At 47.9% G+C, this 27,530-nt stretch overlaps 1 protein-coding gene across 3 annotated transcripts in view; it reads right to left on the bottom strand.

The window, feature by feature from the left end:
- DDC (dopa decarboxylase) overlaps positions 1–27,530 on the bottom strand; it is a 108,933-nt gene that overhangs the window by 55,576 nt on the left and 25,827 nt on the right. For all 3 annotated transcript variants that reach the window (XR_005724410.1, XM_040260225.1, XM_040260226.1), the window contains exons 4-7: positions 26,057–26,176; positions 18,299–18,433; positions 15,212–15,355; positions 5,286–5,352 (exon numbers count right to left, since the gene is read on the bottom strand). Coding sequence is in view for 2 of the 3 variants with exons in the window: in XM_040260225.1 (XP_040116159.1) it covers positions 5,286–5,352; positions 15,212–15,355; positions 18,299–18,433; positions 26,057–26,176 (466 nt within the window). In the remaining variant the exon portion in view is untranslated. The remainder of the gene's footprint in view (positions 1–5,285; positions 5,353–15,211; positions 15,356–18,298; positions 18,434–26,056; positions 26,177–27,530) is intronic.

Here is a 27,530-nt window from a genome sequence, read left to right as displayed (position 1 = left end):
AAGACAGAGGAGAGGAGATCTGACCTCAGACCCCAAGGAGGGGGCTGGAATGATGCCAGCCCCTAGGGCTGTGTCACTCCAGAGGGTACAGGAGCTCTCAGAGGGGACAGTAGGTGGGGAAAGACAGAGGGGCCTCGGGTCAGAGGGGGTCCCCAGAAAGACGGCTGCAGAGAGAACTAGCCTCACCCCAAGGAGATCTGGCCTTTGCCCTTGGCTCTGGGGAGGGGAAGGCCGTGTCTGCTAGGACTCATCCCCCAGACAGTGCAACAGCAGGGTTCACAGTGGGGTCTTTGGGTCATTTCATATCAGTTCTGAGTCCTGGAGGACTGGGAACTAGAAGCATTCACTGGATCTCTCGGAGGGGCCAGGAAATGTAGGCAGCCTCCCGGCCAGTGTGTGACAGCCCAGGGACACACCCAGACTGACACCACAGGCCGAGCGAGCATCCCTGGCAGGGAGGGTGACCCTGTGCCTACTGTCCTGCTGTGGGACTGGGGGACCTCACAGGCGAGGACGACCAGAAGCCCCCAGGCTGGCCACGCCCCACTCTGGCCCGGGCACCTCCTCTCTGCTCCCAGGTGTGGGGTGTCAAACCCGCAAACCCGAGGGAGGTTTTTGGAAGCCCTGACCTGGGAACTGGTGTCAGGACCAAGAGCAGCTCTGAGGGACTGGCTTCCCTCCAGCCACAAACTTGGCCGAAAACTCCTGTAGACAAATGAAAAATCATAAACTACAAGGGATTCTTGTGGCAAAGGAACCATTCAGTATCTTGACTGGGGTGACAGATACATAAACCTACACCAGTGATGATGAAATTGTCCCAGGCTTAATAAACACCCCCACACACAAATGAGGACAAATATAATTGGGGAAATCTGAATAAGATGACCTCCTAGATTGCACTATGTCAATTTTCTGGTTGTGACATGTATTGCAGTTTTGCAAAATGTTAGCATCAGAACAAACTGGGAAAAGTACACAGAGGCTGTCTATTATTTCTGATAACTACATGTGGCTTTGTTGTTCATTTGCTAAGTCATGTCTGATTCTTTGTGATCCCATGGACTGCAGCATGCCAGGCTTCCCTGTCCATCACCAACTCCTGGCATTTGCTCAAACTCATGTCTATCGAGTTGGTGATGCCATCCAACCATCTCATCCTCTGTCATCCCCTTCTCCTCCCACCTTCAATCTTTCCCAGCATCATGGTCTTTTCCAACAAGTTGACTCTTCGCATCAGGTGGCCGAAGTATTGGAGCTTCAACTTCAGCAACAGTCCTTCCAATGAATATTCATGATTGATTTCCTTTAGGATTGATTGGTTGGATCTCCTTGCAGTCTAAGGGACTCTCAAGAGTCTTCTCCAGCACGATTCAAAAGCATCAATTCTTCAGGACTCAGCCTTTTCTATGGTCCAACTCACATCTATACATGACTACTGGTAAAACCACAGCTTTGGCTAGATGGACCTTTGTTGGCAAAGTGATGTCTCTGCTTTTTAATATGTTTGTCTAAGTTTGTCATAGTTTTGCCTCCAAGGAGCAAGCATCTTTTAATTTTGTGGCTGCAGTCACCATCTACAGTGATTTTGGAGCCCGAGAAAATAAAATCTGTCACTGTTCCCACTTTATCCCTTTCTATATGTGATGAAGTGATTGGACCAGATGCATGTGGCTCTATCATTATCCCAATAAATATTTCAATTGAAAAAGGAAAAGACTAAACATAAACTCTCGCAGAAGGAACTTCCAGATACCCTTGCTGAATGGCTTCCCCATGGGGTTCTCCTCTCTCCATGAGGAAAGGGAGAGCCAAGGGCCACATCCTGAGTCTCGTATGTGATTATCTGATGGCACAACCTGCCTTTCAGCCTCTTCAAGTACTGAGGGTATCTGTAGGAGTCAGGGGTCCTGGAGACCCCATGGTTGGAACACAGGAGTTGCACACCCCAGGACCAGGCCCACCCAGCACCCAGTGAGGCTGCCTGGACAGGGCGCTGTCTGCTCCGCCCACAAGGGAGGAGGCAGCCTCTGTCCCTCTCGAGCCCCCGCTGCCTGCACATTCCCTTGCAAGGCCTCCACGGCCCCACGCACAGAAGCGGCAGACCTCTGGAACTTTCTGCTGCACCCTCACCAGCAGCCATTCCATCCTGCCTGCCCTGTATCCCCTTCCACACCCCCGGGGACCTCTGCCTCAGCTTCCCACCTTCATACCTTCTGCCCATCTGCCTTCAACTCTCTGCTTTCTGTTTCTTACCCTTTTCTCAATAAAATCTGTCAGGAATTTCCACTGATCACTCCAAGGTGACCAACTGAAACAGTCTCACAGGAAAATTGTTTCAAAAGAAACTAAACAGAAAGTGCCTTTCCTGAGACTTCCCTAGTGATCCAGTGCCTAAGACCCTATGCTCCCAATGCAGGGGACTATCCCTGGTCAGGGAACTAGATCCCACATGCTGTAAATAGAGAGTTCACACGGGACTTCTCTGACCATCCAGTGGTCAAGAATCCACCTCCCAGTGCAGAGAACATGGGTTCAACCCCTGGTCCAGGAAGACCCCACATGCTGTGGAACAAGTAAGCCCGTGGGCCACAGCTCCTGAGGCCGAAGGCCCCGAGAGCCTGTGCTCTGCAATAAGAGAAGCCCCCGCCAGGAGAAGCAGGTGCACAGCAGCTGAAGAGTAGGCCCTGCCAGCAGCAACTGGAGAAAGTCCGTGCACAGCACAAAGAACCAGTGCAGCCATAAAGAAATAATCAACTTTAAAAAAAAAAAAAAGAAATAATCAACTTTAAAAAAGAGTCTGTATGCTGAAACCAAAGATCCCACACGCCTCAACGAGGACTGAAGATCTCATGTGATATAACTAAGACTTGGAGCAGCCAAACACATACCTAAATAATAAACATTGCTTTTTAAAAAAGCATCTTTCCGAAAGCAGTAGTTGGGAGAAGACCAGGTTCTGATGAGCCTCTTGGTCAAATACTGGCCAAGACAACTAATCTGAATTATTTTAATGGTTTTCTCTGATCACACTATAGAACCAGGTTAACCTGGTCTTGTCCAAAGTTGAAGAATGCTAAATTATTTGGTAACAAGCAAGAAAATGACACTCAGAGGAGGGCAAGCAGGTAAAAGGTACTCATTCACTGTGAGGACACCACCCATGGTTCATAAGAGCCTTGCCAATAATAAGTAGAATTGTCCAAATTGCCCTCATGGATAAGCCTAGGCAGTAGATGGAGGGTAAGTGGTGCTCACTGTTCCCTCAGTCCCCCGGGAACAGCCTCTATGTTTGGCACCAAAAGCCCCTCAATGATCCAGCTCTTCCCACAGCCCCCAGCTCCGGGGGCCATGGGAGCCCCAGGATAGGAGAGCAGGCAGTGTTGGGGGGCAGGGTCCTGTGGGCTGTACCCCGTGGGGCTCTCAGCCCTCTAATCTAATAGCCATGGACTGCCATCCGCCGGCCGGGGCCCGGACATCCATTTCCCAGCCTGACATCTGAATCCAGTGGCCCAGCGCCTTGGCCCAGGATCAGGGTTTGCAGCTGGTGAAGCCAGGCCTATGGCCACAGCCAGCTTGTCCCTCCTCCCTGGCCTCCAACCCCGGCCTTGCACCTCTGACTCCAGCCAGCAGGTGGGACAGCCATCCGCCATGGTCACGGCTAGGGAGCTAGAGCCCATGGTCACAGGCCAGGAACGCCCGTGGCCACCTGGTGGGCCAGCCTCACAGCTCCTGAATCCCAAGGGCTCCCCCGACCCTCCTGCCTCACGCCCTCTCTGTGTTAACTCAGTCACTCAGAATCCCATCAGGTCACAATGACAGGTGCTTCTGACTGCACTTTGCAGGTAGGAACAGAGCTCAGAACTGAAGCCAAAAGGGCGGCTGGGCTGAAGCACAGCTGCTGTGACTGCGGCCGGCTCGACGCACGCCACCCAGCCATCACTCATGGTAGGGGGGGAGATGGTCCACTCCTGCATCCCCTGAGTATGGTCCACAGGTGGACTCAGGTGAGGAGAGCTGAGAAACCCCTGGAGTAAGCCAGGCCCAGCAGTCAGTTAGATGCCTGACACAAGCCACAGCATGGCCAAGAAACATCTAGGCCCTCCAGGGGTCTCCTGCTACCTGCCTCCCCCCGCCCTGGGCAGTGGCTCTTTAAAGCTGGTTCTCCTGCCCCAAGGACAGAGAGGATGCTCATAAGCCAGGCCCTTGCCTGAGGAGAGGCCTTCTAGCAACAGAAAGCCCTGCTGCATTCTGAGAGCAGGTCCAAGCCACTTATTCCTGGCTCACCTTTGAATTCTCTGAATTCTGTCTAAGAAAACCTCAATGTTTCACTGAGGAAGGAGGGAAGTTAAGTGAATTGTTAGCCACACAGTCGAGTCCGAGTCTTTGTGACCCCATGGACTGTAGCCTGCCAGGCTCCTCTGTCCACGGGATTCTCCGGGCAAGAATACTTGAGTAGGTTGCCATGCCCTCCTCCAGGGAGGCTCCCAGTAAACACACAAAGCTCACTTTCTTCTTGCGAGGAATCTAGTTTTGTTTTGTTTTGTTTTTAATTGATTTGCTTAATTGCTTTATTTGCTCACCTATATTCAGGAATTCCAAGAAGGCAAAAATAAAAAGATGCTGGAAGACTTACTTCAAGGACAAGAAATTCTCCTGCCATCCCACTCACAACCCTCTGAGAATTTGCAAAGTTGGTTCTCTTCAATGGGACAACACAGTCTTTGCAATCCGACATCACCGTGGTATTTTACTTACTAACAGTGTTGGTACAGCTAAGGTTAACTGTTGTCCAATTAGCCCAAATTCTGAGTGTTTGGAGTTCAAGCTTAGGGAGATTTGTGCTACTATAAACGTGAGAAGAGTTTGGCAGACTATCCCACAATAAGTTTCATGATGTTAATATTATCATATGGTGTATTACTATATATTACATTTATATAATATATTATTAGTCAGTCAGTTCAGTTGCTCACTCATGTCCAACTCTTTGCAACTCCATCACCAACTCCCGGAACTTGCTCAAACTCATGTCCATCAAGTCGGTGATGCCATCCAACCATCTCCTCCTCTGTCATCCCCTTCTCCTCCTGCCTTCAATCTTTCCCAGCATCAGGGTCTTTTCCAATGAGTCAGTTATATACTATTATAATATATTATTATATAATGGTATAATATAATATTAAGTTAATATTATATTATTAGGGGAGCCCAAAGAGGCAGCTCACTAAAGTCTTTGGATATCAGGAAAATTTTTTCCAAATAAAATTTAATCAGATACTTACAAATGGGCCCCACTTCTAAGAGGTTGTCAAAGGAGCAGCAGGACGTGGTCCCCAGGGTAGCCACCACCTGGAGGGTAAGAAGCAAATGTGCTGTGTTCATTTCTACATCATAGTCCCTGCTATAACTTCCACACACACAGCCACACCCCCAGGCCCAGCCCTGGCAACCCACGAAGCTCTTGAGACCAGGGTCTGCATCGTATTTGTTTGTGTTGCTAGGAACTCACACTTTGCTGGCATAGATTGGGTGCTGAAACATTCACTGCATGCAAACGCCCTCCAAACGATCAAAAAGCATCTGAAGTTTTCAAAACCAGAGAGCCTAATTGACCTATGGTGGCGGGTGCTATCTAAATAATGAAATTTCTCTTTCAATGTGACAAGACTGACATTTCATTCAATCTGTGTAGCCTTTATGGAGCCTCCAGCAATTATCTGTGCCCCAAGAATAGAGCTGGAAAGAGCAGAAAAACAAAGATAGTAAACTTGAGAACCGGGCTGGAGGCCTCCCTGGTTGCATTCCACCTATGACCACCTCTGTTTAATCTGAAAACTGAATGTGTCTCAGAGTCAAAGCGGCCTGAGCAGGGAGGTATGGGGCTCTGCCCTGGGACGGCTCAGCTGACATAGTCACCTGAGCTGGAGAAGAGTGATGCTCTGTTATTCAGGTCAGGGAAGGCCAACAGTGTGGGAGGCTGTGGCCACTGAAGAGATAGCTTGTGACACCCACAGGGTATCACATGGCCGTGCCGTGCAGGGCCACACAGGGAAGCAGCAGCGTTGATCAGGAGGTAGAGGAAGCGATAGAGAGAGGGGAAAGGGTGGGCACGAACTCCAGGTTCCAGCAGAAAGGAACAGGCGAGGCAGGCTTAACACTGACAAGCGTGAGTCATTTCAGATTACTGCAATGGGCTGTGGGCACAAGAGCTGCTCTGGTTGTCTGGTCCCTGGCTCGGGGGGATCAGGGCAGGAGAATAGCAGCCTGGAGTGTGAGAGCCCCGTAGGGGATGTGGCAAGGTGTGTGGGCTCTGAGAGTGCTGGTTTGCTTAGGAAAGGGTCACTTTCCTTTCCTAGGAGCTGGCTAGATCTCCAGGGTCAGCAAGCTTCCTGAGACATCCAGTTACCAGCAGCACAGAAAATAAAAAGGCAAGATGGATACACAGACGCTGAAGCCAAGCACGTGGGACAAAGAGGCCAGATTGGAGGCGCAGCTCTGCATCAGGTGGACGCCTGCTGGGCGCTTGTTTTCTCGTTTACTGCACAAATGCACTGGGCCAGGATATGCCCAGAGCCTAAGGTCTGTGGGTGGAGACCCTGCAGCTTTGACCTTTCCTGTGGCTTCTCAGTCCCTCCCCTCCCACCTCTGTGCCCACCCCACACCCCTCCCCACCCCAGTCCAAGCACCAGCCACTCTCCAAGCCTGCTCAATGCTGGCCAGATGAGTCACTGAGTGGGAATCTGAGTCAGTGAGCCATTTTCCTCTGGTGTTTGCAATTCCTTCCAAAAATGTAACTGAATATTAAAACGCTTTGTCTAAGGGTACTAGTTTGGTAGGTAGAACGAGACCCATAAAATGCTTTGTCTATGTCATAAAGCTTGCGTAGCTTAAAAAAAAAATACCCACAGGATGATTCAACTATTTTAATATCGATTGCAAATCATTTTCTTTAAGAACTTTAAGAGTCTCTTAGGAAAGACACTTCTGACATCCAGGAATTCCTTTCATTTCATCTCATTTTCCTCAGTTAAATCCTAATGGAAATAAATGCCATACCATCTGTTTTTAAAATGCAACCTGAATATCCTCTTGTTAAAATTATTTTCTATTAATGTGTATAGGGTAGTGAGTCTAGAATAATTTCACCAAATATTAGTACTGTTTGTCTCTTATGATGAGATTTGGTTAATATTACATCTTTTATTCTGAGATTTTTATGTTAGTATTGATATTTTCATTCTGCCGTGGTGCATTTTGTAAAATCAAGAAAACGCTGCCCAGTCCTGGGAGTGGCCTCAGCTGAGAACATGTCTCAGCTTTGCAGACATTATATTCACTCTTCAGGACCCTCCTGATTTGGATGTCTTTGGGACTCCCCACTTTACTGTTAGCTTAACTGAGACACTCAGCGTGGGGTCTGAGGACAAACAGGCAGGACCAGACCAAGAAGAGAGTCCAGGGATGCTTAACTCTGGTTCTGCCAGTTAAAGAACCCCACACACTGGCCATGCCTGAGGCCCTTCCAACCAAGCCCATCCCTGGGCAGCTCCCTGCACAGCATGTGGGCATCATGGGACCCAGGGTCCCAGGAGGATGTGCCAGGCTGGTGATGTCAGGGCCCAAGTGTTCCGTGGTTCTGTGTTTTGAGGGCTGTGAGTCAGCTTGTCCTCATTCTCAGAAGCCGCTTTAACCCCAGCACCTGCTCTGCTCCGGGCTCTGATTACTCGGCTCGGCTCAGAGATGCTAACCTGATTTCAGCTGCTCTGCAGAGACCTAATCACATTTGCAAAGGGGGAGGCAGGCTGGGCGCCTCACCTCTGAGAGCCTGGGGCTGTCCTGCTACCCCACGCTGCCCCCGCCCTCGTCTGCCAGTCTCACCACTGCCCGCTAGGCTCTGCCCTCTGCCTTGGGCCTGATCTTATCAGGTCAGGAAGCAAACCACCAAGAGAAGAAACCGGCGAGTTCCTGGAGGGCTCCCAGTTCAGATGTGCCCAATGTGCAGGTCACACTTTGAAGGGGCAGGAGGTGGGCAGGGCTCGTGGGCTCCAGGGGGGCTAGCTTGCTTAGGAAAGGCTCAGGTGCCCTTCAGATCTCCAGCACTGGCTAGACTTCCAGGGTCAGCAAGCCCCTGAGACACCCAGGCATCAGGGTCTGCATCTCACGATCGAACATAGCGTCACACATGTGAAGGATGATGACTGCCAGGCATTTGTTTCAATGGGAACCAGCAAACACGTCAAAGCTCAAGCAACACTCCTGCCTGGTCCAGGCAGCCTCTCCTTCCAGCTTCATGGGCCCTTGGCTGCCCCTTTAAGACAGCGGAGAAGGAAATGGCAACCCACTCCATGCCTGGAAAATTCCATGGACTGAGGAGCCTGGTAGGCTACAGTCCATGGGGTTGCAAAGAGTCGGACATGAGTGAGCGACTTCACTTTCACTTTAAGACAACGGCCAGCTGCACCTCCTCCTGCATCCAGTAATCTTCCCCATCTCTGTGCCGTTACAGTATTGTTTTCTTCCACAAGACAAGCTCGTGATGCGTGTCCTCCAGGACGGGGGGCTTATATGTTAACGCTCAGCAAAGACCTCACTGACACCCCCCTGCTGAGCTCATCATACCCCCTACCCCGTCCATGTGCCTGTGTGTGTGTTAGTCACTCAGTCGTGTCCAGCTCTTTGCGACCCCGTGGACTATAACCCTCCAGGCTCCTCTGTCCATGCAGTTCTCCAGGCAAGAATACTGGAGTGGGTCACCATTTCTTTCTCCATGGGATCTTTCTGAGCCAAGGATCAAACCAGGGGTCTCCTGCCTTGCAGTCAGATTCCTCACCGTCTGAGCCACCAGGGAAGCACTGTCCACATGTACAGTCCTCACCAGATGGCACAAAGATCTGTGGGCATGTCTATCTGCCACCAGTGGCATTGCAAGAGGAAAGCGACCACGCCTACCCATGGATCCCCGGGGCTGGCATAGGGAGGGCTCTAAGAAAGCAGGCGTTTCATACAGGTCGAACTAAGAGCTCTGATGAAACCCTCTGCTCCAAATCACTGGACCTCTAGTGCAGATTACACTGCACCCTGGTGCAGACTGTTACCTTCATATCTCCACTCCAGCCAGTAGGATGCTTGAGGGCCCTCCTTGATCTCAGTCCCACAGGCCCAGTATGTCATGGGCGTTCATTTGTCAAACAAGTGAGTGACTTAGTGAATTAGCATGGAATTGTTACTTATTTCATCATGATAGGCTTTGAAGTGCAATGAGTGTGAGTATCTGGCCCTTGCTCCGAAGACTGTGAACTTGTCACCTTTTACTTGAGAGCCCACCATGAGGATAGTGAAATGTAACTGATGGAGGTGTAGATGCCTCTTAAATGGTGCATATAAAATGCCCCAACAGAGGTCGTGGCCACCCTGAAGGGCACAGAGATGATGCTTATTTCAAAGTCTTCTTCAACACAAAGACATAGAGTAGCAGCCAAAATGGAACACCGTACTGCCTCTGAATTTCCACCACCAGATTGTGAGGGTATAAGCAAGAATGCCTGCCACATCAGTAAGCAAACAAGGTGGCGGCCACCAAGCCATCAGCCACTGCAGCTGTCCCAGACTGTGCACCCTGAGTGGATTCAGGATGGAGAAAAACCAGATGCTCACCCTGGATGGTTAAGGTGTGTATCAAAGGAGTGATTTCCATGAACCCAGACTCTTGCTTCTTCTCATGTATAGAACAGTGCTAAATTCAAAACGAGATGTTTAAAGTAGTAAAGTGAAGTTGCTCAGTTGTGTCTGACTCTTTGTGACCCCATGGACTGTGGCCTATCAGACTCCTCCGTCCATGGTATTTTCCAGGCAAGAGTGTTGGATTGGATTGCCATTTCCTTCTCCAGGGGATCTTCCCAACCCAGGAATCGAACCCGGGTCTCCCGCATTGCAAGCAGACACTTTACTGTCTGAGCCACCAGGGAAGTCCCTTTAAAGTAGAATTAGCATTAACTCTACACAATCTTTTCCAGAAAATAGAAGAGGAAGGAACTGCTTCTCAAGTCTTTTTATGAAGTCAATATTACCCTAACATCAAAATAAGACTATAAAAAGGGAAAACTACAAACTAATATTACTCTTGCATATAGAAGCAAAAGTCCTTAAATGTTAGTAATTAGAATCTAGCAATAGGAATTACATTATGAAAAAATGAGATTTACTCCAGGCATGCAAGGCTGGTTTAATATTTGAAATCCACTGTAATCCACATTGTTAATAGACTTAATAAAACCACTCAACCACATCGATCAGTATAGAAAAATAATTTGACAAAATTCAACACTAATTCATGATAAAAATTCTCAGAACTTCAGGAATGGAGAAAACTTTCTCAATTTGATAATGAACATCTACAAAGCCTAAAGATAACATCACACTTAATGGTGAAAAACTACACTCATTTCACTTTAACGTTGGAAACCAGACAAGAATACCTACCTTCGTCACTGCCAAACAAATACCTGAAATTCTATCCAGTGCAAAAATACATGAAAAATAAATAAAAGGCAAACAGGTCAGAAGGGAAGAAATACAGTAGTACCTGTTTGCATATGACATGGTTATCTAGACAGAAACATCCATAAAATTCATTTTTTAGAAACCCTCCTAGAACTAACAAGTGAGTTCAGCAGCATTACAGGATACAAGGTCAACATAAAGAATTAATCGTGTTTCTGTAAGCTACAATAAACACACGAACACCTAGATTAAACATACAAAGCCGTTTATAACTGTTCAAAAAAGAATTATGTAGGTATAAATCTAGCAAAGCAAGTATAGGCTTATATGATGAAAGAAATTAAAGAAGATTTAAATAAACAGAGAGACATATCATGTTGATGGCTTGACAACAGAGTAAAGATTTTAATTAACATATAGGGCAAAGGGAAAGTCTCAAGGGAAATTTTCAAAATATTTTTAACTCAATGAAAATGAAAATACAACTTACCAAAATGTGTGGAATGCAGTGAAAATAATGCTTAGGGGGAATTCTATAGCATTAAATGAATACATACACTAGAAAAGAAAGAAAATGTTCAATCCAGAATGTAAGCTTCCACCTTAGGAAACTAGAAAACAAAGAGCAAATTAAATCCAAAGGGCCTAAAAGAAAAGAAATAATAAAAATTAGAGTAGACATCAATGAAATTAGAAACAGGAAGTCAATAGTGAGAATCAACAAACCCAAATGCTGGTACTTTGAAAAGATCGATAAAATTGATAAACATCTAACTAGGTTAACTAAGAAAAAAGAGAGGACACAAATTTCTAGTATTAGAAATAAAAGGACCATCACTACTGATTCCCTGGGTGGTAAAAGGATAATATTTAAATAATATTATGAATAACTCTATGCCCACAAATTTGAAAACCTGAATGAAATGGATCAATTCTTTGAAAGACATAGTTTTACAAAAACTCACATAAAGAGAAATCGATGCTCTCAACAGGTCTGTGCAAAACCACTGAAATCCAAGTGGTTGGTATTAAGAGGCGGGGCCCTTGGGGGACCGTGAGGATGAGGCCCTTGAGAATAGGATTAGTGCTTCTATAAAAGGGCCCCCACAGACCTCCGGAGCCCCTTCCTCCGTACGAGGACACGCAAGAAGTCAGCTGTCTGCACCCGGGAGAGGACCCTGAGTAGCACCCACACTGGCACCCTGATCTCAGACTTCCCACCTCCAGGACTGGGGGAAATAAAGTTTTGTTGTTCATAAGGCACCTGGTCTGTGGTTGTTTATTGTAGCAACCTAAACAGACTAAGATGACCTGTATCTATCAAAAAATAAAATCAATAAATTAATAGCCCCCCAAAACAGGCAGCAACCAGCCCAGGTGGGTTCACTCGTAAAATCTACCCAGCGTTTAAGAAAGGAATTAAACTAGATATGGAAAACAAATTCGTGATTACCAGGGGGGGAGAGGGAAGTGGGGGGAGAAATGGTAAGGGCAGGGGGTTAAGAGGTACAAACTACTATGGATAAACCAGATAAGCAAGTATCGGGACGGGATAAGGATACACTGTACAGCACAAGGAAATATAGCATTATATGATAATAAATGTCAATGGTGCATAACCTGTAAAAATGCTGAACCGCATGCTGTATCCCTGAAACTAACAAAATATTGTAAACCAGCTATATTGCAGTTTAAAAAAGAGACAAATAAAACTAATTCTCTATAATCTCTTCCAGAAAACGGAGGAAAACGTTTCCTAACTCATTCTGTGAGGCCAGTCTCACCCAAGTTCCAAAATCAGACAAAGACATTAAAAGAAAGAACCACAGACAAATATCTCTTATGGATAGATGTGAAAATTCTCAACAAAACACAAGCAAATTGGATTCAGTAATATATACAAAATAACAACCAAGTGGGACTTACTATAGATATGCAAGAGTGATTCAGCACTGAAAATCAATTAATATAATCTATTATGTCAAAAGGCTAAAGAAGAAAAAAATCACATAATCATATCAATAGATAAAAAATATTTGACAAAATCCAGCAAAATTTTAAAAATTCTAGCCAATAGGATAGAGCAGATGTTTTAAGAGACGTTCTACCTCAACTTGATAAAGAACAACTATTAAAAACCTGACATCAGAGTTAACAGTGAGAAACTAGAGGTTTTCCTGATAAGAACAGAAACGAGGCAAGGATATTTGCTTTCACCATGCCTATTCAACATGATGTTGGAAATTCTAGCTATTACAAAAAGCAAACAAGGGACAAAAGATACACAGATTGAGAGGGGAAAATGAAACTACCTTTGTATGAAGATGACACAATTATCTATATAGAAATCCACCTCCCAAATCAAAATCAAACCCAAAACCTCCTGAAACTAATAAGCAATTATAACAAGACAGAGAATAAAGGAAAATATACAAAAATCAGTTGCTTTCTCATACTCTAGCAATGAAAAATTTGAGTTTGAAATTAAGAACACAATACCATGTACACTAACACCAAACTAGAGAGGCAAAGCGAGAGAGGGAGGGAGAAATACTTAGATAAAAATCTAACAAAATATGTATAAGATCTAGACGGTGGTGGTTTACTTGCAAAGTCATGCCTAACTCTTGCAAACCCATGGACTGTAGGCTGCCAGGCTCCTCTGTCCGTGGGGTTCTCCAGGCAAGAATACTGAAGTGGGTTGCCACTTCCTTCTCCAGGAGATCTTCCTGATCCAGGAATTGAACCTGGGTCTCCTGCATTGATTCTTTACCAACTGAGCTACAAGGGAAGCCTCAAGATATATGTGAGGAAAACTATAAAACTCTGATGAAAGGATTTATCGAAATAAATGGAAAAATATTCTATGTACATGGGTAGGAAGACTCAACATTGTCAAGATGTCAGTACTTCCTAATTTGATCTATAAATTCAATGCAATCTCATTCAAATTCTAGCCAATTATGTTATGGCTATTGACAAACCACGTCCAGAGTTTATAGAGAGACGCAAAAGAAGGCAGAATACACAATACAATATTGAAGGAGAAAAAAAAGTCAGAGGACTGACACTACCCAACTTCAAGCTTTAGCAAAAGCTACAGTAATCAGGACAGTGTTGTACTGGGGAAGAATACACAGACAGATCAATGGCTCAAAACAGAGAACCCAAAAATAGACATACACAAATATGGGCACCTGATCTTTGACAAAGGAGCAAAGGTAATCTAATGGGAAAAGAAGAGTCTTTTCAACACACAGTGCTGGAACAGACACTCACATGCAAGAAATGGATTTGGATACAGACTCACACCATCTACAAAAACCAGTTCAAAATGAGCCATGGATAGAAATGTAAAATGCAAAACTATAAAACTCCTAGAAGCTAACACAGGAGACGATCTGGAACAATATTGGGTTTGCAGATGAGTTTTTAGGTGTTCCTGACATAGTCCATGAAAAAAATTGATAAGATGGACTTCATTAAAAATAAAAGCTTCTTTGTGGTAGATACTTTCTAAGAATGAAACAACATGTCCCCAACTTGGAGAAAACATTAGCAAAGCATACCTCTTGATAAAGGATTGGTTTCCAACAATAGTCCAAAATATAGAAAGAAATCTTCAAACTCAACAACCTGACACTTGTTGATATTTCTACAATTACTTATTTATGCTCCTTATTCCCTTGGAAAATCCTTGAATCAAGATCAAATTATGTATAAAATCATGCCTTCTGTCCCTCCCCCAGACTACATGTTAGTTATTCAACAAATGGTGGTAAATTTGAATTGATCAAAACAACTTTTGGATAAAAATACTCATCTCAAAGAGTAACTCTTACAAAGTAATGGAAATTATAAACATGTAACACCTAGATTCTGTTGAACCTATCTTGCTCCACAACTCGGTACCCAGATGTGCATGGGTGCCTAGGAGCATGGAATTCTGGGTGCACAGCAGAAGCTGGAAGCCACCGGGAAGCGACTCCAGTACCTGCTATTGTCCTCAGAGGGGCTGGAGCAGGGCCTGGGCATCGGCATTCTTCTTAGCTCCCCAGGTGACTCCAAAGTGTAGCCAGATGGCCCCACGGGGCCAATGCCACAGTCCCACCCAACATCCCAGTGCAGTCGTGAGACGACGCCATGGCACACCAGGCAGGACAGCTCCCAGGCTCCGGTTGTAACAGCGACTGCTTCTTCCCCACTGGAAAATGCCCAGCCATGTACAGCAAAACTAGCTGATGTTTGGTTAGCTAGATGTTTTAATGATATCCTATTTAATTGTATTTTAAATTAATCACTGCTGGCTTGCAACACCTCTCTCACAAGCGATGCATCGTAGTATCTCCTGAGGACACCCCTCTAGGTGGAAAGTGTACTTCATCTTTAACTCAGCTAACTCCGATGTCTATCACTCATCTGCCATGTCAAGGGTGCGCCCTATGGTGTCACTTTTAACAGGAAGCAGAAGCAAGACTTTTTGGTTTAGCAGTATCCCCCGGGGTTGGGTACTCTGTTTCTGAGATTCACGCAAGCAGAAGGGAAAATCACTGGAGTTTTGCTCCAGCTGCCCTGAAGGAGAGGTGCGTTGACCTGAGTATGCCTGGCCCGTGACCACCAAGGCAGCCAGGAAATGATCGTGTCACCACAGGCCCGACCCACTGCCCCAGCAGGGCCCAGCCACTCCTGTGGGGCTGGGGGAACTTACGAAGAAAGGAATCAGGCCAGCTGCCTTGTCTCTCTCCAGGGCCTCCTGCAGCGCAGAAGCTCGCATGGCAAACTTGCCATCGGAAGGGATGGCTTTTAATCTCACTCCACCAATTAAGCCGGCTTTTTCCACGGAGGAGTGTGCCTGCAAGAGAGCGCCAGGTTAGACACTGCAGCAGCCTCCAGAGCACCAGGAGGCAGAGCCTCGATCCCACCCCCAACTCCCTGCACCTCCAGGCCAGGAGCCGTTTCAGGTCCTGAGGACTCTACTTCCGAGTTTCATGATTCCGACTCAGACGGTGGAGTGCTGGGCTGTGCCTGCGGGCAAGTGTGGGGTCGTGCTCAGTCGTGTCCGACTCTGTGCGACCCCATGGACTGTAGCCCGCCAGGCTCCTCTGTCCACGGGATTTCCCGGGCAAGAGTCCTGGAGTGGGTTGCCATTTCCTCTTACAGGGGATCTTCCCAACCCAGGTAGTGAACCCCCATCTCCTGTGTCTCCTGCACTGCAGGCAGATTCTTTACCTGCTGAGCCATCAGGGCAGTCTTACACGGAGCTGTATTGAGGGCTTTTTCGTCCACTGGTTTGAATTTGACAGAAACAGGGGATGCTCATTTGGAAGCACAGCTGGGAAAATGACACCTAGTCATGTCACCTGATGATGCTATCACTTTATAAGTGTACTTAGTAAGCTCCTAGTCCCACTCTTATCATCTGAGGCCCTAAAATTGCATGCAAAATATATGACGATGCTCAAAAGTAGCTCTCCTTGTGGTTTGTGCGTCCTCTTTACCCTCAGATGAGGAGCAAGGTGATTTTATATTTACAACCAGCACCTTGAGCCCGTGCTCCTGGGGGCTAATGTTCACCTGAAATGTAGATTCCACTCGGAGGAGCTGATGGGAGGTGACTCTCGCAGAGGGCACATCCTTGCTCATTCCTGCCCTGAGTATGTGGCTTCCCTAACTCCTATAGGCTTCCCCAAAGAGCACCCCTAAAGCCCCACGTCAGACCTTGCTCCTTGGAAACGTGAACCCAAAGCCACAGAATTAAGCCTTAGAGCCCATGGCTGTCCACTTGATGTGACGAACCCACCTGACTCCTGTAGTAGTAGCCACACAGGATAGTAGTAGCCACACAGCATCCTTGCAAGAATCTAGAGAACCCCACGGATCACTTCTCTCGGGTGAAATTCCCTCATGAAAACCCTGCTGGGAAAGGCTACCACCTAACATTCATAGCAACTTATCTCAGCATAGATACATAGAGACCTACACGTGCATTTTTTAAAGTTTTCTCATGTCTGTCTGGGAAACAAGGGAGAAATAAATACAAGTGAATAGTTTTCTTCCTCTGTGGGCAGCTCTAGTGCCTGGAGTTAGAGTACACACAGAGACAATCCTCCCGACAAAGCATCAAAATATGCATATTATATTGATTTCGGGCTACATATGTTTATTCCCTAGAACAAAGCTGTCACAGTTGAAGTGCCTGGCTTAACAAATTCATTAAAAATATTATATCAGTGATACAGAGAACAAACTTTTGGACATCAAGGGGGAAAAGGGGCTAGGATAAAGTGGGAGATTGGGACTGAAATATACACACGACTACGTATGAAATAGATAAGTGATGAGAACATACTGTGCAGCACAGGGGAAGAGAAGGTACAGTCTATTCATAGGGTGTGTACTAAGTCACCCTTAAAACACACTCCAAAGTACAGTCTGAGCAGGCAAAAACTGATCCCACCTGCATGAGGTACCTAGAAGTCAATTCCATAGAGTCAGCAAGTATGTAGATGCCAGGGGCTCCCCCTCCTCCAGGGGTATGGAGGGGAGGGGTAAGGGGGACTTAGTGTTTAGTGGGTCAGAGTTTCAGTTTAGGAAGGCGAAAAATCTGGCAGACGGATGACAGCGAGAGTTGCACAACAGTGTGACTGTACTTAATGCCTCTGAACTGTATCCTGTGTGTGTTAGTCACTCGTCGGGTCCTACTCTTTGCGACCCTATGGGCTGTCGCCCACCAGGCTCCGCTGTCCATGGGATTCTCACTGGAGTAGGTAGCCATTCCCTTCTCCGGGGATCTTCCTGACCCAGGAATAGAACCTGGATCTCCCACATTGCATGCAGATTCTTTACCATCTGAGCCACCAGGGAAGCCTGAACTGTACAGTTAAATATGGTTAAAATAGCATGCTTTATGTTATGTGACTTTGCCACAATAAAAAAATTTTAAAAATGCTATGTGGGCAAAGCTAAATCAGCTTTGTGGAACCAAAGCCTCTGGTGGTGCCATTTTTGGGGTGCCCTCTTGACTCCTGGATCACCTGTGGAGCTACTGCTCAATGCTCTTTCCTTCTGTTCTCTCTCACACAATTGCGTTTTGCTTTGGTTTTTACCTTTTTCAAGAAGGCTGATCATGGGAACTGATCATGGACTAGACGCCCCCACTTGCAGAGATCTCTAAACCTTATAAAGCACTGCCTCACCCCTCATCTTGGTGCAACCACTAGCTGGCAGAGCAGCAGCACCAGGTGGCAGGCCCTTTTGACCCTGTCTGATGGTTTAAAAAAGCCTTTGAGAACTGACGTGATTGGCCTGAGATCACAGAATTTAAAATAGCAGGGCTGGGATGTGAGCCCAGGTCTTTGAGCCCTGAGCCCCACATGCAGCTCCACCACGCCGTGCTGAAGGCAGCCAGATGGCCTCAACACGAGCTGGGACAGGTGGGGTCGGGCTGATCTCACAGCACATTTATTCTCTTTCCAACCTGATCTGCTAAGTTCCCACTGGCAGCCTACATCTTTTCTTTAGCAGAGCTCCCTAGCTTAGTGACACCCAGGGGACTGTTTTTGGATTGAAACAGATACTGCACAGTCTGTAGTTTTTTCTTTTTTAATTTTTGGACACACCCTGAGGCATATGGAACCTTAGTTCCCCAACCAGGGACAGAACCCACAGCCCCTGCAATGGGAGACAGAGTCTTAACCACTGGATCACCAGGAAGTCCTCGGTGTGGTTTTGGCCTCACACCACGCAAACCATTCCACCCCCGGAGGCTCAAGGAGGCTCTGGGCACTGCACTCACCTGGTCAGACGCGTAGGCCACCAACTTCTCCATGATGGCAGCCTGCGTCAGCTCCGGGGAGGTGGCCTGCAGGCGTTGGGTCACTTTGGTCCGAGCGGCCAGCAGGGCCACCAGGGTAGCTTCACTGGCAGTTCCCTAAATCAAAGAAAAGGTCAACAGGACCTTCCAACTGCAGCCAGGGAACCACCTCTAAATGTGAGAGATGTGATGTGGGATCTTCCGATTTTCTTAGAAGATGCACCTGAAATTGTCAAGTCCATTCTCCCATGCAGGGGAAAAGGCTCTACACCTGTCACCGACACTCCAGCTCTTATTATCAATTCAGCATTGCTTTGCCTGTTTCATCAAATACCCACCAGCACTCACTGGCGCTTACTGGGCATCACTGCTGCCAGACTTGGCAGACACGTTCCCACGGACACTTCCCAGTCTGGACAGGACGCGCTGGTGCATTTCCCCCGGAGGAGGAAATGGGCCCCAGGGCACAGCTGCTGGCACAGCTGCACACACAGCAACTTGGACACACACATTTGTCTGTTTTCACAAAGGGACTGCCTCTTCTTTGAGACACAGAAATTGCCCTGGAGGGTGTTCCCCAGTCACTAATGTTACAGACTGAATCCCTCTCCCCCAGATTTCATATGTTGGAGCCCTAACTCCCAATTTCTCAGGATGTGACCACATATGGAGACAAAATCTATGAAGGGATCACAAAGTCAAAATGGGCCTTTTAGAGGGGTCTGTGGTCCAGCCTGGCTGGTGTCCTCAAAGGACGAGGAGCTGAGCACATGTGCCTGCACACACACACAAACACACACGCAGAGGTGAGGCCACGTGGGCACACAGGGAGAGGCCTCAGGAATGTCAGCCACGCTGCCACTGTGACCTCAGATGTCTCGGCTCCGGATGATGAGACAACCCTGTCTGCTGCCTGGGTCATCTGGTCTCTGCCTCTTCCTTGTGGCAGCCTTATCAAGCTAACACAATGAATGTCAACAACTTATTTTGGCAAAGGAATCAAGGATGCAAAATTCACTCCTCTGAGGGTGGGTGGTGGTAAAAGAGAATATAAATTTAGCACCTACTCCGTCAGCCCATCTAAGTTGCAAACTAAGCTCATTTTTAATTTTATCATCTTTGGTTGGGAAACCTATGTTCAGAGAGTTTAGGTAACTTGCCCCAAATCAACTGTAAGTGAGCAGTATGGTTAGGAGCAAACCCACATCTGTCTGCAGGGACTACTCCATGTGTGATCACGGAATCTTATGTAAATCCTGGAAAAGACTGTGAGCTGAATAGTATTACCATTAGAAAGAAAAAGTGTAAAAGGTAGAGTGTGAGAAAGAAAGTTATAAAATAAAAACATTCATAGTTCTGTAGAGCTGTGCAGCTCCAATGCATAAATTCATATATACACACCTGTAATGCTAAGAAAACACACTGGTCATAGCAAACACCCTCTTCCAACAACACAAGAGATTACTCTACACATGGACATTACCAGATGGTCAATACCAAAGTCTGATTATATTCTTTGCAGCCAAAGAAGGAGAAGCTCTATACAGTCAGCAAAAACAAGACCAGGAGCTGACTGTGGCTCAGATCATGAACTCCTTATTGCCAAGTTCAGACTTACATTGAAGAAAGTAGGGAAAACCACTGCCTCCTCCATACACACTGACATGGGAAGCTCACCGAAAGGCACGGGCCTGGGGGTGTGTGGCCTTGTCTTTCCCTCACACTCCTGTAGGAGCGCAGCTCGCTCTCAACATCACCCTCTGTCGGAGGCCTTGGAACTCCCACTACCCCCCAGCATCCACGCTTCTCTGAACCATATTCTAAGGAAAGGCTTGAATCACCACAACAGTTCACAATGGGTTTTCCTTTAGGCGCTGTCCAAGCCTTGAAAGAAAACTCCCCTTCTTCAGGCAACAAAAAGCGATTTTTCAAAAATATGCCAATGAAAAAACTGTCAGCCAAGCATCCATAAGTGCAATGGCTGGAGGAGGCATGGCTTCACTGTGGGAAATCTGTTTCTTTTACTTTAACCTTTGCTTCCCCTTGCTTTTTTCACTAAAAGGATACTGTTTATACATAATGACCTGCCCCAGGGACCCTGCCCTCCTGCTTGAATATTAAACCAAAGTACCTTGGTTCAGGACCCTGTCCACCTGTGGATGGGAGTGCTCGGGCGCTCACTTGTGTCCAGCTGTTTGCGACCCCATGGACTGTAGCCCACCAGGCTCCTCAGTCCACGGAATTCTCCAGGCAAGAATACTAGAATGGGTTGCCATTTCCTTCTCCAGGGGATCTTCCCGACCCAGGGATCAAAGCACTCACTCCTGCATCTCCTGAATTGGCAGGTAGATTCTTTCACCACTGAACCACCTGGGGAGGAAGAAATTAATACATCCCCTGCCGGAGGCTTGCCATTCTAGGAGGTAATTGCAAGATTGTTTTGTTTTGTTTTACTTTGCTTCCTCAACTCCTCTCTCTTTCTGTTATGTAAAAGAACTTGGCATCCAGACCCCCAACAAGAAGGCTGAGACATTACTCTTCCATTTTCTTGGCCAGCCAGCTTTCCCGATAAAGACATATTCCTTGCCTCAACACCACATCTCTCAGTTAATTGGCCTGTAGTGCAACAAGCAGAGTGGGCTCGGACTGGGTAACAGCTCGGTGACCGGGGCAGCGGGACAAGTGGGTCTCTGGCCTCTGCTGGAAGCAGGTTTGGGCCAAGGAAGGGCCGGGGTGCCTGCTCTTGCAGAGAGCAGTAAGGATACCTGTTTTCCTGCTGCAGACAAAGGTTGCCATGGTGAGGCTGCGGCAAGGCAGAGAGACTGTGGTGAACACTGCCACTGGCTGCTGATGCTGGAGCAGGAACATCCTTTCATTTTCTTAGTTTTCAAGTGTCACCCCCCACACAGCACGAAATTGGCCTTTCTTCCATGAGAGCCTTCAGAGCCAATTAAGAGACTATTTCCATGGCCCTGTTTGTCCAGCTCAAAGGATGGTTTGCCATTTGACGCAGACACCCATCACAGAGCCGACGCCTGGCAGCTGTGATTATGGCTCTGAGGGGCCAGCATCCCCCCCGGCTGTCACCAGGCTCAGGCACTCCGAGCCTTTGCAAATTAGAGACAATCAGCCTTGTCAGGGGGAAGGGTGGGCTTCCTGCCTCAAACACAGACACGATCGACTGCTTTCCACAAGCAAACTGGGTGGACAGGACTTCAAGGGGGGTTGTATTAAGTCTTGGGCTGAGGGATGTCAGAATTAGTCCCAAACAAATGCCTGAGCTTCTGCTGTTTCTAGAAAATGGAAGTGCCTTTAAAGGAAAAGGTGATTTAAAGATGAAGCCCACGGCAGCATGGCCATCTCTGGACACTCACACCCCAGCCAAGGGCCAGGGGCAGATTGGGGGGACACCCTGGCCTCCAGCTCACATGTGCACCAGCTTTGCCTTGAACTAGCTCAAGCCCGGGGGCCCCACGCACTATGTTTCTGAACCTTGGGTTGTTGATAACCCAATCCTCATAAATATTTGGAGGTTGAGAAATGAACACAGAAAACAGAAGAAATAAAGCTAAAACACAGCCTAACTCTGAGTGGGTGTTCAACACAAAGTTGGTATTATTATGATATACACGCCTTGGATGATGAGGGATCTGTAAGATTTTTGAGTAGCATCAAATGAGAGAAATCATTTGATTTCGGGCTGCTGAAAAGAATTAAACATGAAACTGTATTTGTCCTGCTCTCCAGTGATCCAGAAAAACTCTTTTTTAAAATTGTTGTTTGTTTTTGATCTTTGGTGGAGCTGGAGCATTCGTGCTGAATATGGACTCAACCAGGCGAGCCCCAGTAGAAAGCTGAGGATCCTCTTAGGAGATTGTTGACCTTCATTCTAAAGAGTATCCTTTGAAATATGACTCATGAGTGAAAGATGTGATACTATACATATTTCTATATATATATTCTATTTATATAAATTGTGACACCATAGAAAGTCATGCAAATGGAAGGAGATCACACATGTTAAACATACCATACTTAATTTTTTTTAAAAAAAGAGAAAATCATGCAATAATAATATTCTCAAAGACTAAACAATAGGAGGACTTCCCTGGTGGTCCAGGGGTTAAGAATTCACCTGCCAGTGCAGGGAACACAGGTTCAATCCCTGGTCTGGAAAGACTCCACATGCAGGACAATTGAGCCTATTTGCTACCGCTACTAAGCCTGCTCCATAGAGCTCATTCTGCAACAAGAGAAGCCACCGCAATGGGAAGCCTTCACACAGGGACTAGAGAGGAAACCCTGCTCACCGCAGCCCGTGGGCAACAGCGAAGATCAGGCACGGCCAAAACTGTTTACAGATAAATAAACAGTGGGAAAAGCCCACAACAAAATAGTAAGTAAAACACCACACAGGAAATCTACATGATGTATTGTATTATCCCAATTCTGTTTCTATTACATACATATGTATGCGCACACACACACACACACACACACACGAGTCTTGAAATAACACTGGGAGGAAGCTGCCCAAAGTGTTTCTGCTTCTCTTCCATTTATCCTACGGATGTCCAGTTTTTGTTAGTGGAAAGGAGATGATGCTTTTAAATTGAATAGCAGAGCCAAAACTGACGCTGAAGGTAATCAGTCGACACTGTGAAAAATGGAGATAGTGATATAGAGAAAACCACGAGAAATTCCCCCAAAATACAGAGGAGAAAATGACAAAAAAAAAAGGGAAAATGCCAAATAAAAGTGGAAAATGATGGAAGAGGTACCCAAACCGTGGAAAGCTCAAGTTCCTCAAAAACAGACTATAATGGACGGAGAGACAAAGACTAATTATAGTGGGAGGAAAATGTCCCCGGGTGAGGGAAGAGCTGACTCTCAGATTAACTGGGCTTCCCAGATGCTGGGACACGGGGTCAAAATGAATAGCACAAAGGGAAAAAGTGTATTTTGATAGAAATTGTGGGATCAGAAAGAAAAAGTAGGTCTACCATGAGGGTCCATCTTGTCGTGAAGTGTCAGATCACCTGCAGGGCTGGAATTCAGTCGGACAGAATTCACCACCAAGGTCCCCATGGCAGCCTGCCTCTCTCAGGCCCTGCTCTTTGCTGGCAGTGGAGCCCCAGAGAGTCAGGGACCTGAAAGCCACCTGACCCCCCAGCAAGGGGAGATGCAGCTGAAGGGGCATGGACTGGGGCTGTGGGTAGCAGCCCCTTTCCCAGGCTGGAAGCGGCTTGGAGCTCAGACCTTTGTGTGTGGTTTTTTCCAGGTTGCCCCAGGCTGCATCACCTTGACCAACAGAAAGCTGTCCAAGGTGGCCGAAATGTTTGCCATTGTGAGCAAAGTCACTGTTGCGACCGTGTCTAAGTCCCGTTCACAGCACCGTATTGAAGCTTTGCATACTCAGAGGGAAGGATTCATTTCCATCAGCCAGCACTCAGAAATGCTGTTGCAGGAGGGAACGTGCTATAAGCAGAAAGGTGAGACAGGAGGGGACAACGGAGTGTGGTTGAGCCTGGCCAGGCTGGGCAGGAGACGGACGGTTTCATATCGAGTGACCCAGCAATTCTCTTATCAGTCCTGCTAATAAACGGTTCGGTGACGCTCTCAACCATAATCCTTTTACAAGAGCACCTGTGACTGATTTTCCCATCCTGACCCTGAGCCAGGATATGATTTCTCTCCGCACTGGCAGAAATCGCAGGGCCCCAGTTGAACTGACAGAAAGAGAACTCTCTTCTGCCTTTCGGGGGGGCTGTACAGCAGGTCCGTTAGTCCTGTTTTTCCCTAGCAGAATCTGCCAATATCATCACCGCAAACATTTTCACGACCATCCTAATCTTGGGAGCATTCCATAATCCCAACCTGCCGGAATGATGCACAGTCAACTTCATTATCAAAACTCTCATCCTGGCCATCTCCTTTCTGTGAATCTGAGCATCACAGCCAGGACTCCAGTACAATCAGCCTATGTCATATCTCTGTCTACCACTAACACCGGTCCTGTGATGTCTCACTGCCCATCATCTCATCAGCCATCCCATCGCAACCATCAGAAAGAGATCTGGCAAAAGAGTTACTCTGAGAGAGCAAGCAGGCTGTAGGTCACAGGAAAGTCAGCCCTGGGTCCTGCCACAAGGCTTGTCTATCAAAGAGTATTTCAACTTCTCTGAATGAGATGACATGAATGCAGCATCAGGATGACCTGACATGCTTATTCCTGGGCCCACCAAAAACTTATGGACCCAAATCTGTGAGGGTAGAAGTGAGACTCCCTCTGTGGGTCCCTCCCTCCATGACGCTGACCCGCACTGGTTTTGTTTGGGAGAAGAAAAGATGCCACGCTTTCATCCTGGAAGCTGAGAATCCCCACTGTATTTGGAAGAGGGACCCTGCTAGTGTGATTAAGTTAAGAACCTTGACAGGAGGGGGAGGGGGTTATCTTGGATTATCTGGATGGACTCTGTCTAATCTCGTGGGTCCTGAAAGTGAAGACGCTTTCTCGCTTGTGGTCAGAGGAGAGGTGATCTGAAAGAAGGGTCAGAGAGATGGGATTTCGCAGCCACTTTGCAGACAGATGAGTTGCCAGGGCACAGGAATGTGGGAAACTTCTAGAAACTAGAAGAGGCAAGGACAGTCTTGCTTGGGACTTACAAGGGGTCAACCCTGATTTGAGCTGTGAGATCCATCAGGCTCCCACCCGAAAGAACTGTAAAATAATAGAGTTGGTCAGCCGATTAACACACTAGTGTTTAAGAACCCCAGTGAGTCGAGCAGTCTCGAGCCTGGAGACGGGCTTGCCCCCCATCTCATCCAGCCACGCCAGCAGGTGACCTCACACTGAGTCATCCAGGCCTCAGCTCCCATCGGCCAAGTGGACACAAACACAGCTGCTGTGACTGACTCTCAGAACCTTTGAGAAGACGATATCTGAGAAAGGAAATTTTTTTTCCCAAAGTAGAGGGGGTATTCCCTATGAGGGTGGTGGGTTGATTAGTGTCCCTCTTTGCTGCTAGGAAAAAAAAAAAAACAGCTGGGCAGTCCTAGTTTCCTGAGTGGCATTCGTGCCATAGATTTCCCGCTGTGCCTGTCATTCTGTGTCCTGTCCCCTAATGCACCATCTGGCACGTAGACACTCTCAAAGGCACGTGCTAGATGAAGACTGCATTTAATCATCACATCTCAAAGGCAGCATCTTTAGGTGGATGGTGGGTCCCTATGGGTGCAGCTCTTTCTAGAAGGCTCTGCAGCACTGGGTCACGGCTGCCACTGCGGACGGCCCTGCATGGTGTTCAGATTGTGGCTCTGTGGTCAGATGGGTGTGGACTCAGACCCTAGCTGTAGAACTTACCTGCTCGGCATCGATGGGCAAGTTACCTAACTGCTCTGAGCCCTAGTTTCCTTGCCTGTAAAACAGAGGTTGTGAAACGCTCCCTAATCAGAGTGCTATTGTGAAAATTAAGTTTGCGCCTCGGAAGCACTCTGGTACATGGGCAAGCAATGGGGAACCACACATGTCTCCACTGTTGTGTGTTTACTTCTACGCACCAGGCAAGCGACAGCCACCATGCTGCCCACCATCAACAGCGGCCTGGGAGTGAGAGATGTCTGGGGAGCCAAACCAGATGCAGAGCTTTCCTAGGGCTCTGCTCTGCTCATTCGCCAGAAGAAACGACGCCTGTGGGCCACCTGCACCCCGGAATCCAGACCCTGTCCTCTCCGCCTTACCTGGATCACCCCGCCGCCTTCTCCAGCTTCTCCAGCCAGAAACGCCTCAGGCAGCTGCAGCATCTTGCCCAGCCAGTCCATCATCACCGTCTCGAGCTCCGTGCACGCCGGGCTGGCAGCCTGTGGGCAGGAGGAAAGGATGAGCCACAGGCAGCTGCCCTCAGCTTCCCGCCAGCTTGGGATCCAGGGGTATGACAAGCAGGGTAAACTTCCTTACTGTCCTTGATCAGTTGAACAAAAGGTTTTGAACATTTTCAAAAGGCCCATCCCTGGAGGGGACTTGCTTTGAAGGTGTGCTTGCACATGGTGGAGCTTCTGGACCAGCGGCTGGACCATTCCCCCCAGCAGCCCCAAGTTGCCGCCAAGGACCACTGGCAGGACTTGGTGCTGAGAGCTGGCGTCCATAACCTTCCGCTCTGTCTGGCCCCTGGAGAGCCAGGAAGGAGCCATTCTCCCTGGGGCCCAGGTTGGCTGCTGGGGGTTTGCAAGTCTCTACCTGCCTCACCCACAGGCTCAGGTCCTCTGCCCTCCAGGGCTTCTCCATCATAAACCTTTAGGGGCTGGTGCCAGAACAAGGGCCTAGATCTGGCTGGATTTCAGAAGCAACAGCAGGCTTTATTCATTCACTGCCCTCTAGATTAAAATCACCTGACCCCAGGGGCTATTCAAACATGGTCTCCATCCGTGACTTGGGAGGATAGCAGGGCAGGAAGGTACCGACTTCTGCGATGACCTGCCCCACAGCTACACTGTTCCCAGGCCAGCTTCCTCACTCATCTGTCTGTTTATAGAAGGACCCAGTAAGGCTCTCTGGTGGACCCCGGTCCACAGTCACAGCACGAGGAATGAGATGGGCTGAGTGGAGGAGGTGAAGCCCCAGGAACCCCCCAGTCTGTGATCTTGCCTTCCAAGCTCTGGGATGGTTCTCCTTGTGCTCAGGAGGGGGTGAGCTGGCCACAGGCCCCACCTGCAGATGAACCAGCCTCTCCAACCATGCGGGTCTCACTGTGGTGCTCGGGGTGCCCTTGGCCCTCACACATGCCCCAGTTCCCCACATACTGTGGGGCAGCACCATCCAGAGGGCCCCCCCATCCCATCCTGGCCAAGGTCCACTCCAGGCATGGGAACCTGCCTCACTGCTCAGAGCCCAGGGCCCGGCCAGTGCTTCTTAGAGACCGTGAGGCAGCCTCTAAGGCCCCAGGGCACCAGACCATCCTCAAAAGAACAGACCGGGAAGGACAGGTGCCACCACCCTGAGGGGCACGGGGCTCTGGGTTGGAGTCCGAGTGGAATCCACTGTCCTGTCTGATGTAAAGAATGTGCTTCAGGGGACTTGTGCTCTGAGGGTCCCCGAGGCCACATGGGCAGCACCCAGGCTGCTCTTCCAAAGAAAAATCCCTGCAACTAAGGAAAGAGCTGAGGGCTGACCCTCCAAGTCTGCCTCTGGGACGCTGAGGCCCCCTCCCCCAGCAAC

The sequence above is a fragment of the Oryx dammah genome, unplaced genomic scaffold (assembly GCF_014754425.2).
Source record: "Oryx dammah isolate SB20612 unplaced genomic scaffold, SCBI_Odam_1.1 HiC_scaffold_18, whole genome shotgun sequence".
In the NCBI taxonomy this organism is placed as follows: Eukaryota; Metazoa; Chordata; class Mammalia; order Artiodactyla; family Bovidae; genus Oryx; species Oryx dammah.
Note: the sequence above shows the minus strand (reverse complement) of the source record. Positions and strands in the feature narration are given on the sequence as shown.